Source organism: Plectropomus leopardus, chromosome 1 (genome assembly GCF_026936395.1).
Source record: "Plectropomus leopardus strain MGB_pleo_1.0 chromosome 1, ASM2693639v1, whole genome shotgun sequence".
Taxonomy (NCBI): Eukaryota; Metazoa; Chordata; class Actinopteri; order Perciformes; family Serranidae; genus Plectropomus; species Plectropomus leopardus.
The window spans coordinates 42,662,524-42,674,759 of record NC_142176.1 but is presented as its reverse complement, the minus strand read 5'-3'; the positions used below and the strand labels follow the sequence as shown (position 1 = coordinate 42,674,759).

At 40.4% G+C, this 12,236-nt stretch overlaps 1 protein-coding gene across 1 annotated transcript in view; it reads left to right on the top strand.

Moving 5' to 3' along the window:
- Positions 1 to 12,236, top strand: part of iqgap1 (IQ motif containing GTPase activating protein 1) — an 85,266-nt gene that overhangs the window by 62,454 nt on the left and 10,576 nt on the right. The window contains exons 16-28 of the mRNA XM_042485164.2: positions 660 to 750; positions 1,725 to 1,892; positions 4,203 to 4,345; positions 4,429 to 4,599; positions 4,680 to 4,763; positions 5,899 to 5,970; positions 6,313 to 6,382; positions 6,475 to 6,839; positions 6,963 to 7,126; positions 8,736 to 8,960; positions 9,687 to 9,827; positions 9,946 to 10,030; positions 11,983 to 12,215. Coding sequence (XP_042341098.2) covers positions 660 to 750; positions 1,725 to 1,892; positions 4,203 to 4,345; positions 4,429 to 4,599; positions 4,680 to 4,763; positions 5,899 to 5,970; positions 6,313 to 6,382; positions 6,475 to 6,839; positions 6,963 to 7,126; positions 8,736 to 8,960; positions 9,687 to 9,827; positions 9,946 to 10,030; positions 11,983 to 12,215 — 2,012 coding nt within the window. The remainder of the gene's footprint in view (positions 1 to 659; positions 751 to 1,724; positions 1,893 to 4,202; positions 4,346 to 4,428; positions 4,600 to 4,679; positions 4,764 to 5,898; positions 5,971 to 6,312; positions 6,383 to 6,474; positions 6,840 to 6,962; positions 7,127 to 8,735; positions 8,961 to 9,686; positions 9,828 to 9,945; positions 10,031 to 11,982; positions 12,216 to 12,236) is intronic.

The window sequence follows — 12,236 nt, the reverse complement described above, 5'->3', positions numbered from 1 at the left end:
CCCCTTTCATGCTCACACTGTCCTGTCAATTAAAGGCAATAAAAGCCCCCCAAAAATAATAAAAAATAAAAAAAAACCTAGAACCAGGGAAAATATTGGTAGAAACCTCAGGAACAGCAACTGAGGACGGATCCCTCTTCCATGATGGACAGACGTGCAATAGATGTCATAAAAAACAATTAAATTACAGTAGATGACAAAATGATACATAGGAAAGAGAGGTGGAGAGGGGGAGAGATGCACAGCAACAATAATGATAACAACAACATAAAATACAACAATTGTAATAGACATAAAAATAATAAATGTAATTTATGATAGCATGTAATGTTATATGCAAGTATTGTGGTTTATGTAAATGGCAATAACAGTCACGTGTGTATTAAAAGTGGAGGCATGACTAATGATAATGGTAGTAGATGTTGGCGTTGAGTGGGATCACGGCATCAGCACAACCATAACCCATATCACAGGCGTGTGTGTGTGTTTGTGTGTGTGTGTGTGTGTGTGTGTTTGTGTGTGTGTGTGTGTGTGTGTGTGTGTGTGTGTGTGTGTGTGTGTGTGTGTGTGTGTGTGTGTGTGTGTGTGTGTGTGTGTGTGTGAGCGCGCTTTGCTTGTGTACTGTTAGTTTCTGAACATGTTTTCATGTGTCCTTTCAGGAGACCCAGGACCCCTCTGCTGTGCTGTGGCTGGATGAGATCCAGGATGCCATTCTGAGGGCCAACCAGGACACAAATGAAGCTTTACACTGTAAGAGCATACACACATACAATGTTAGGACAATAGATCAGGACATAGTGGTTCTGTCTCTGGCTCCTTCAGTCCACGTGGATGTATCCTTGGGCAAGATGCCATGCCCCAAATTGTGAATATCTAAAAACAAAACAAACAGAACAAAAACAATACGGTACCAGGTCACACTTTGTACAGTATGTAAAATGCAGTCTACTTCAGGTACTTAATATAAAAGTACCCATCATGCAGCAAAATCCATATCATGGTTTTTCTGTTTTATGTTTGGATGAATATTACTGTTGCATTAATGTGGATGTCGCAGTTTCCTGCTGTAGATCTTTAAGGTTGAGCTCATTTGAACTCCTTTATATTCTTATAATGGAAAGGCAAGCCCCTTTAACGTGGGAGCGGCCACATATGAGGGATTTCTGGGAGGTGATAGTCCACGATTTCACAGAGGAATTGTGGATTCAAACTTCTGATGATCCACTCAAGTTTTGATGAGTTATGCAATGCAATAACAGCTCTTGTAGCACCTGCTCCAAAATGCTCGAGGAAGCAAGTTCCTACCAACAAGCACAGAGCCATAGCATCATGTGACCCAGAAAAGCCAAAAAGGTCTTTCCATTGCAGTTTTGCCAAATATGTCTTTTCCGAATTGCCTAAAATACTATGTCATGTGATTTTTTTTTAAATGATGTGTTTCCATTGGGTCTATTTTATATTTGCAATTCCATTTGCACAATTTGAGGGTTAATGGAAACCTGCCTACTGTTTTTCTCAATGGATTCTAGCTTCAAAGACAGATGTATAACAGCTTCATTTTACCGATGAAAATCACTGTCTGACATGAAGGTTAAACAGTGAAAATACCCTAAATGTGGTGTACGCATAAACTGATATTGAATTTTTTTAAACTCATAGTGTTGCATCACTGTAGGCCAGTGTGAAGAGCAGCAAAGGCTGATGTTCTGTGTTTGTATCTGCAGTCTCACAGTCCATTCAGGCCATCAACGAGGCAGTGGACAGTGGCGATCCAGCTCAGACCCTGGCTGCTCTGCGGAACCCCAGCACAGGACTGTACGGAGTCACCTCTGAGTGTGCCCAGACCTACCAGGATGACCTTTCCAAGATCAAAGATAACAAAAAGGAGAAAGGTGAGGAGAAAATGTAGGGCAAAAAAGTGAGAGTCACTCTGCCTGTCAGTAATCTGCCATTCTGATGAATGTAATGTCCAGTATTGTTCAAAGGGGATCTATTATGCTTTTCATTATCTTCTGTCATATATGTTCAATGTTTAAGTGTTGGATGTTTATATTAACCATGGCTAAAAGTTTCAAATAATGACGTATGAGACAGTAATCTCTGTGAGCAAAAACCTCAGACTTAACACCCATCTGAATACTCTGATTACAAAGAGACAAGCTTACATCAGCTCATGTTGGATTTCTTTATTTGGTCATCTGCTCCAAGTGCACTGCTGCAAGATTTAAGTGCACCGCTGCTACATTTAGCTACATGCTAGCATCAGGGAAACCTGTAATTTTGGTTGGAGATGTTAATTTCTCCTAGATTTCAGGTCATATTCCATAACTATGATGTTTGGATGTGAAGATTTTGGTTTTGAAACTTTTATTGGTGATGTTTTAGACACTGCCTCCACTTCAGTAAAGTTCCCCAGTACAGAGTCCTAAAACCCAGAACTGAATCAGTATTTCAGTACCTCTGGTTTCCTCGTCTCCAAGTCAGTGGGAGACTGAAAATGAGGTCTGTGGTTAACACAAGCTGAAGAGACTTTCATGTTTTCTTCTACAACATAAAATGCACCATTAAATACCTCACTGTGAACTTTGAAGCTTTGACATGTCCTAAAAAAAACTGTTGCTAACACGTGGTTAAATGAGATTACAGAACATCATCATGTCGAACATGACTTAACAGCCTCGTTGTGGTGACCGTAGTGTAGTTCATTATAACCTGACATTAGCTTTTTTCTTTTCTTTCTTTTTTTGCTCTTTTCTTTCTTCTTGTTTTCTTGTTCTGGAGATTGTATTTACAGAGTAGGGATGTATTAATGCATTGCAAGGCAGTTAAAAATCAATAAATAGTATGTGAGATTCAAATTGATGAGTTAAAAAATGAACCACTATACTCTTTTTGAACAGCAGAGGGCGTAATCTTCTTTTGACTTTGCCCGCTTGATGTGCTACATCGTGTCTGTGACTAGAGACAGCTCACCAACATAAATAAGACCAAGTAGAGGCTCAGTGACGGGCGATATTGAAAGAGAAGAAAAAAACTGTGCAAATATTGCAAGAGGGTGTTGAACTACACAAATAGTACAACTAACATGATGCAGCATGTGAGCTGGCATCATAGTAAGGAGCACCGGTCAGCCCCGCTTACACACATTACCCCATAAAGACAACTACACGGCCAAACTACACTGACAAGCGCATTTGAAACCCTGCTTGCCCAAACAAGTTCAAGAGCCAAAGAGTGAGCCCAACTTATCACCCACAAATGATTTCCACAACAGCCACCTCTGACCCAAGTGAAAGGGTTTGGGGTTTTTTTAACAGCAGGGGACATTGTGAATGTCCAGAAATGTATCCATTGCATAGTTTGTGTTTTGCATTTATACCCTAACTCAGAAATAATCATTTTTGTTTGAAGTAATTAATAGAATATTTTTCAGTCATAAATTTTCTGTAATCTCATTTAAAAAAATTTAATGAGAAAATCATACCACCAACCCAGTATCATCATTCGTATCGAATCATAAGTTGAGTGAATCGTAACATCCATACCACAGAGCTTTTTTCCGCAATGATCCAAAATCCAATGAAAAAATCCTGTAAACTTTTTGACGAGGTAACCAGGGTGACGCTCACTTCCATGTCAGCCTGCAGAAAATCGTTATCACTGAAGCACTATGACAGTGCAGACACCTAAAATGCACAAGACCTGGGAATGCTGACCAATCAGAGCAGACTGTTTTTTTCCGAGCTGGATCTTAAAGAGATGGGAGCTTCTCAGACAGCGGTTGAATTCAGGTGTTCCAGCATAGACAGCATGAGGAAAATAAAGTATGTTTTGAACATGAAAGCATGTAAACATGTTCTAGTAAAAAAAAAAAACACAGGTATGAGCCTGAAAATAAGCTCATTAGGTCCCTTTTACGTTATACATGAGCCTGAAGAGGAGATCGTAATTTACTATTGGAATTTCATCTTTGAATGCTGGTATGTTCCTTCACTGTGGGTCTGACAGACATGAAATCTCGTACACACATGCATCTCTACCTATAAACTGCACTGAGGTGCTTTGTCACAGGTGATTTAAAACAAAAAAGAAAACCTAAAATTGTCCAGCATTGTAATTAAAATGGTATTACAAACTTTTCTGCATTACTGAATAAATGTCTCCATGTTGCTCACTTGCATTCTGTGATGCTGTCTGTGCAGGTGATAATGGCAGTGAGTGGGTGAAGCACTGGGTGAAGGGAGGACACAACTACTACTACAATCTGCAGACCAAGGAGGGCACCTGGGTGGAGCCAGAGGGCTTCGTCCAGAACAACACCCAGCTCAACAAGGAGGACATCCAGGTAGCTAACTGCTCCTGTGCCGCACTGCACGGTTGTAGCTTTTTAACACGGTGCTAAACTGGTTGTTTTATGCTCCCTGTCAGTCGGTGGTTTCCGGGGTGACCACAGCCTACAATCGGGAGCAGCTGTGGCTGGCCAATGAGTCTCTAATTACCAAGCTGCAAGCTCGTTGCCGTGGCTACCTGGTGAGAAAAGCCCTAAAGGAGCGGATGAACTTCCTGAAATCTCAAGACCCAGCTGTTACATGTATCCAGGTGAGATAGACCTGTACACAGTCAGCAGAGCGACTTCTGTCTGCTATCAGGACTGATGACACTTAGTGTTTTTCCCTCAGGCCCACTGGAAGGGACACAAGCAGAGGAAGAAGTTCAAAGATCGTAAACAGTATCTGAAAGACCACACTGACGACGCTGTCAAGGTATGACTGTTACTTGATGTCTGTAATCTGAACACAATCATTAGCAGTGCTAATACAGTTAAAGGTATACTTGGCTGATGTGTTTGTTTGTTTTGTTTCAAGGATTATTTTTGGGGACTTTTGGTCTTAAATGGACAGGATAGTTAAAGTATGAAAAGTGGGAGAGAGATGGGATGACACCTAGGGCTAGAATAGAACCCGCAGCTTCTGCAGCAAGGACTTTACATGCAACAAGGCCTCTTTACATGGGGCGTCCGATCTACCAACAGAGGTGGTGGTGACCCCCAGATAAATTTGTTTTTACTGAGTTATTAAGTTATAGTGGTGTTTCGATGGCTCTCTGGATGTTGGTCAAACTATAGGCTGTTTTTCCACCAACCCTGATGCTGCCACCACATACTCAAAGAGTATAGAGATGATCAAGACACAAACCCACTCCTCTCACCGTCTCTAAAATTTGGACTGAGAACTGATCAAGCAGTAAAACTAGGCAGCGCTGGTCAAATATAAATCAAGATTATGTTACTGCAATGCCTATTTCTCTCCCAAAATGTTTTCGTCAACATATTTTAAGGTAAGGTAAGGTAGAAATCTCATTGGTCCTTCATATCTTTGAGTTGAAAGTTGAGTTGATTACAATCAGCAGCTACAATGAAGATTCCAGCCAGTTGCCTGATGTTGCTGCCTCTTTTCGTGAATGGCGAGAATTTGTGAACAGGAGGTGGGTGCCATGCTGCTTCCTGCAGTAAAAACGGAAGCCGACAAAAAGGAGATCAAACAGTAAAACGAAGCAGCGCTGATCAAATATAAACTAATTCTGTCACTGAGTTGCATATTAATTGCCCCAGATGTTTTCAAAAACATGTTTTTGCTTATTGTTTGACTGTAGCCATTGTTTCATTTGGACTATTCCACGTTAAATAAGGCACATTACATTCTGATGGTTGTAGGTTTTCTATTTCTTGAGAAAAAGTGAATACCACAGTCCTTTTCCTCTGTTTTCTCTGCTCATGTAGCACCAGTTTCAATACTATTAGTGTCTTTTTGCCGCAGAGACAAATTATCTTTATGTGAAGACCTTCTTTATATTGATGAAATATTTTAAGACTGAAGGATTTGTTTGTGTCTGTCTCAGATCCAGGCCATGGTTCGAATGCACCAAGCTCGTAAGAAATACAAGGATCGCCTCAAATACTTCCAGGATCATGTGAGTATTTGTAGCCTAAAAGCTTGTTGCATAAAATTAACAGATTGAGTTTTGGACAGTTTAAAAGGACTGAGACAAGGGATTGTAAATTTCCTGTCAGAGAAATTTGGTTTTAAAGTAAACAAATGGCAGTGTTATCTTATAAAAGTTTTACTCACCGTGCATCATTTCTCCCGACACATCTGCTGACATTTAGCCCATGTCCTGTGGGGTTCAGGGACGCTCATTTAGCTCTCTTGACATGAGCCAAGTCATTTCCACTTGAGCTCACGGTTGATTCCTGTGGTTCCCTTTATAATGAAGACTATTGATCAGCCAAGTAATTGCTGTTTTATCCTGCAGATCAATGACGTGGTTAAGATTCAGGCTTTCATCAGAGCCAACAAGGCCAGAGATGACTACAAGACGCTCAGTGAGTAGGATCCTAAAAGTGGTTCTTTTTTGTATTAACTGGCCTCCAGCTTCCATGGTCACCTAAACTTCTCAAAATGTGCTTCGTCACAGTCAGCGCCGACGATCCTCCGATGGCGGTGGTGAGGAAGTTCGTCCACCTGCTGGACCACAGCGACCAGGACTTCCAGGAAGAGTTGGAACTGATGCGTCTCCGCGAGGAGGTGGTCACCAACATCCGTTCCAACCAGCAGCTGGAGAACGACCTGAACCTGATGGACATCAAGATCGGCCTGCTGGTGAAGAACAAGATTACGCTGCAGGAGGTGGTGTCCCACAGCAAGAAACTGACCAAGAAGAACAAGGGCCAGCTGTCCAACATGATGATGATGAACAAGCAGAAAGGGGGCCTGAAGGCCCTCAGCAAGGAGAAGAGGCTCAAACTGGAGGCCTACCAGTACCTCTTCTACCTGTTACAGGTAATGTCACAGCACACCTCTGTTGTTTGACTGCTTTGTCTCTAGAACAACAGCATCATAGCAGCTGTCTTTACGATCAATACTTTTCTGACTATATTAAACCAAATTTGTGTTTCTTTTAAGACCAACCCCACATATCTGGCCAAGCTGATCTTCCAGATGCCACAGAACAAATCCACAAAGTTCATGGACTCTGTGATCTTCACCCTTTATAACTACGCCTCCAACCAGAGAGAGGAGTACCTGCTCACCAAGCTTTTCAAAACAGCCCTGCAGGAGGAGATCAAGTGAGCAGCAGACACTGGTGCACAGTCAACAGCTAGGACAAATCTCCTCCACAGCCAATAGTCCAGTCTTCTATTACACACAAATCTGAAAGCACAACCACTGTATATGTCTGAATATATTTGAAACTATTAGAAATGAGTGAAAATCTGGTTGTGCCTGTGCTGAAGCCTCCTCATCCCAGCTGTGCATTTATGACGTACCTCCAAACTGGAAATATTTCTAAGGCTGTCAAATGATGAATTCTTTAAAATCAAAGTTAATCACAGTTTTTAATCACAAGTTTTCAATTCCATTATTTTTCATTTAAAAGCAGTTTTGAGGTAACTTGAAGCAATTCCTACCAGATAAGTCTCGATCAGAAATAAAATGACAGCAAAGAACTGCATGAGACAAGCATAAAGTGCATGTCAGTAAGGAGGAGACTCATGACACAGAATCCATTTTCATTCAGATATTTAAGGTCAGAGGTTAAGATCCCTGTGAAATGACCATGCTGTTTTTTCATGGCCAAAATTTAGCCTAAATTTGGAGCGTTATTCAGCCCCTTTACCAAGAAGCTATCATGACATGGTTGGTATTGGCGGATTCCTCAGCTCTTCTCGTTTCACATGATACCAGTGACATCACACTTAAGACACACAATCACTTTCAAGACAGGAATGCTGGCCGGCTATTTACACAATTTAAAAAGATAAATAAAATAACAAGGTGTTATTTACATGTATGCATAAACACTAACAGCTCTAAATATTTCACATACATTTGTGAAAACCCTAAGTTAGTTAATGAGTTAGTTTTTTATTTCTGTGCCATGCCAGGCTCTGGCCCATCCCATATGGGATTACACCATCATTATACAAAGCATAAGTCATCTTTCAGTTTTACAGATATCAGCCAAAAAAAAGATGCACAGAATGTATTAAGTTACAAAATAATAAATACCAATGTTCTTGCAAAAAAAAAAATTGTACAGTGAAAAATCAATTTTAGAAATTTTAGAAATCAGCAGTTAATCTTGATAAACAACTTGTTCCCAACTTGTTCATCTCCCAGGCTTTCTCCAGATAATGATCTAATCTACATTTCTCATATGTAAAAGCCAACTTAATCTTTGCGCATCATCTACAGTATACGTACCCAATGTCACTAAACAAAAATTGCACAGTTCCACATATAGAAATGGCAGCAAAAGACAAAATGAAACTCATTTTCTATATCAGTCAAATAACTCATATGATAATTCTGCATTTCATCTTCTATATTTACATATCATCCAGTCTCAACCATCAGTGGTAAAATACCAGATCTCAGCTGAGCACACAGGGATCTTTGCTTTTTAGTTAATATATAATTAGCTATATAATTCTCAGTGCCATTCTAATATTTGTCATCCTTAATGTTTTGTTTTAGTCCATATGTAATATATTAGCCGAAACAACACTATGTTATAATGTACATACAGTATATGCAAATATCAAATTTTTACTTGAGTCAAATTTAATTTTTCATATTAGAAAATAACTTTGTGTGGATAATCATTAATGACCACAGTTTTGAAAGTTTGTGCTTTATGAATTTGCAGTGAAATGTTTTATTAACTGCCTGCAGGTCAAAAGTGGACCAGATGAAGGAGATCGTAACAGGAAACCCGACGGTCATAAAGATGGTGGTGAGTTTCCACCGAGGCGCCCGGGGACAGAACGCACTGCGCCAGATCCTGGCACCAGTCGTCAAAGAGATAATGGATGACAAAACGTTAAACATCAAGACTGACCCGGTGGATATCTACAAGAGCTGGGTTAACCAGATGGAGACGCAGACCGGAGAGGCCAGGTGAGCTGGAGACGAGGCTGTTACTGTTAGCTCCTTCTGGAAGCTTCTTCTAAAGCTTCTACCTGACACCAGGGGAGCAGTCTGATTTTCCATTCACAGAAAAACACACTGCAGCATCACTGCTCATCAAGAAAGTTCTGTTACGTATTTTGGGATTCAGTATTATTATTATTTTTTTACCATCAATGTTAAATACATTTTTCCAAGTAAAATCAGTATCCTGGTATCAGTATCATGCCTGGGTGGGAAAAATGCGCTGGGTAGCACGTGTGTTTATTCATGTTAGAATATATCTTTATTGTCCGTCAGGGTGGAAATTTTTCTTCGGCCCACCAAATACAGAATACAGCACAATAAACTGCAAACAATCAGTTAGTAAAAACAGAGCACATAACTAACACAACCTATGAGTGCTCTCAACCACCAAGACAAGAGAAGAAATAAGAAAACATTAGTGAATCCCAAACATCATTGGGTACTTACAAAATAAGAACAATTTCATACGAGCCAAAACAAAGAGAAAATTTCTCTGTATATATTTTCTTCCATGAAGCTCATTATGTCCTCCTGCTGACAGATTTTTATGTTACTTGCAAATGACACAATATTCCGTTTTTTTAGAGGGCTTTTAGCTGTGAATATAGCATGTATAGTAATGCAACAAAGCCAGAAACAGGTTATGGAGAACGCTGAAGGTATTTTTCTTCCCTGTTGTGTCCTCAACAGTAAGCTGCCTTATGACGTGACTCCAGAGCAGGCGATGGCCCACGAGGAGGTGAGGACGAGACTGGAAGCCTCCATCAAGAACATGAAGACCATCACTGATAAATTCCTGTCCGCCATAATCGTCTCGGTGGATAAGATCCCGTATGTTCCTCTCTTCCAGAATCATAGTTTTTCACATGAGTCAGCTGGTTCAAACCAACAATACTTGATTTGTTTTTTTCACATGGCTGTCTCACTCTGTCTGATTTTGCTCTGTCAGATACGGGATGCGCTTCATCTCCAAGGTGCTGAAGGACACCCTCCATGAGAAGTTTCCAGATGCTACAGAGGATGAGCTGCTCAAGGTTTGCGTTATAAAATTGTAGGCTAAATGTACTCAACGGTCTTTAAAGGGTCAGTTAACCCTGTGAAACCTGAGCAAGTTAACATGATTTCTTTCAAAAGAATGGGAAGAAACAAAAGAATAAACGACCCAAAACTGAGCAAGAAATTAGTAAAAATTACAAGAAAATCACCTGAAAATTAGTAAAGAAAAAAAAGAATTAAAATGAAAAAAGAAAAAAAGTAAAACAAAGGCTAACAAGTCTTAGAATGACTGCAAAACTGAATAAGCAAAACTGTAACACAAAGTTTTTTTCCTGTGTCTTTGAAAGAAATCATACCAATATATTGAAATAAAGGCTGAAATACTTATCATCATCTGAAAGCAGCACAAGAAAAGTGATGGCACTCCTGGTTTCACTGGACCCGAATCATACAATACAATACAATACAATAACCATGAATTTGATTTGATTTGTGGAACTTGAAACATCAAAAAAGTAAATTCAGGAGCGATCCCATTGACAAAGACTGATATGTACAGAAGGATCTGGCAGCCACAGCCTGTGAGCGCCACATCCCTCTGCACTGAGACAGAAAAGTCTCTTGAAAACTGGGTGAACTGATCCTTTAATCCTTGTGAGTTGGCCCACTGTAGCTCCTCTTCCTGCCTCTTCAGTTCTTATCTCTTGCCTGCCTCTCCTGTTCTCTCCCTGTTTCTAACACATTTCCTTTCTATGTCTCTTCTTCCTGTTGCTCTGCTCTTCCCACCTCGCCGACCAGCTGCAGCCTTTGTGTCGGGGTGGGCGTGTCCTCCTTCTCTCTGTCTGCTGACATTAAGGCAAGCTGTGACTCTCCTCTGGCTCTCCTGCTGCTCCTGCACGAGCTGTGTCCTGACACGGTCCAGAGCTTCTCCTCTCTCTGCAATAGCACCTTCCAAACCCTCAAATCTCGACCAATTTCACTCAAGATTCATCCCAATAAAACAGAAAGATGCCAACAAAGATGTCATTTTTTCCGAGGCCAGGCCAGTCGCAGCAGCCCCATACTACCATCTACGATTCTAGGACATTTCTAGGATTTTAACTTTAGGACATTTCAAGGACTAGAGGAGGTTTCTCGGATTTTAAGACATTTCCAGGATTTTCAGATATTTCCAGGATTTTCTGACATTTCTAGATTTTAGGATGTTTCTGGGATTTTAGGACATTTCTAGATTTTAGGATGTTTCTAGAATTGTAGGACATTTCTAGGACTTAAGGACATTTCGAGTACTTTAGGAGGTTTCTGTGGTTTTAGGACATTGTCAGGATTTTAGGATGTTTCTATGATTTTAGGACATTTCAAAGGCGTATAGAGGTTTCTCAGGTTTTAGGAAATTTCTGGGATTTTAGGACATTAGGGTCTTAGCAAGACCTCTGTCAGGGATGTGGGAGATCCTCCACTGGCACTTTTGTTGATAAACAAGCTCTATCTTGATGTTGTTTTTTGCACTCTGTATACTTAAAGGACAGAATCAATTGCCAGTGTGAATCACTTAGGGAGCCACCTTGCACCCTATTCGGAGCCAGATTTGGCCCAGGGGACATAAGTTTAGTATCACTGATGTATTACAATAAATGCAGTCCCTTAATGTCTTAAGTGGAATGAAAATCATCTTAGGTTAATGCGTGCTTCTTATATTTCTGTTTGTTGGTTTGATACTTGTATTTCTGTTGATGGCTGTATCACTCAGCACCTTTGAATATAACTTCAGTACATTTCTTCCTGAGCAATTTGACCACTGGTTTAAGTCATACATGTTTGCTCAGTTTTCCTATTTTAACAACTTTGTATGCTAGTATGACTTCTGGCTATATTAAAAAATATAGATATAGATAAAATATATTTAAAAAAATAGGGCTCATCATACATCAAAAATATGTCACGTTTTCTGATCTTACTATTAACGACTCATTTGATTTTGGTTCCTTAGATTGTGGGGAACCTCTTGTATTACCGCTACATGAACCCTGCCATCGTAGCTCCCGACGCCTTCGACATCATTGAGGTGTCGGCAGGTGGCCAGCTCACCACCGAGCAGCGGCGAAACCTGGGCTCTGTCGCCAAGATGCTGCAGCACGCCGCCTCCAATAAGATGTTCCTGGGAGACAACGCCCATCTCAATCCCATCAACGAATATCTCAGTACCTCCTATCAGAAGTTCAGGTCTGATGTTAATAGTTTTCA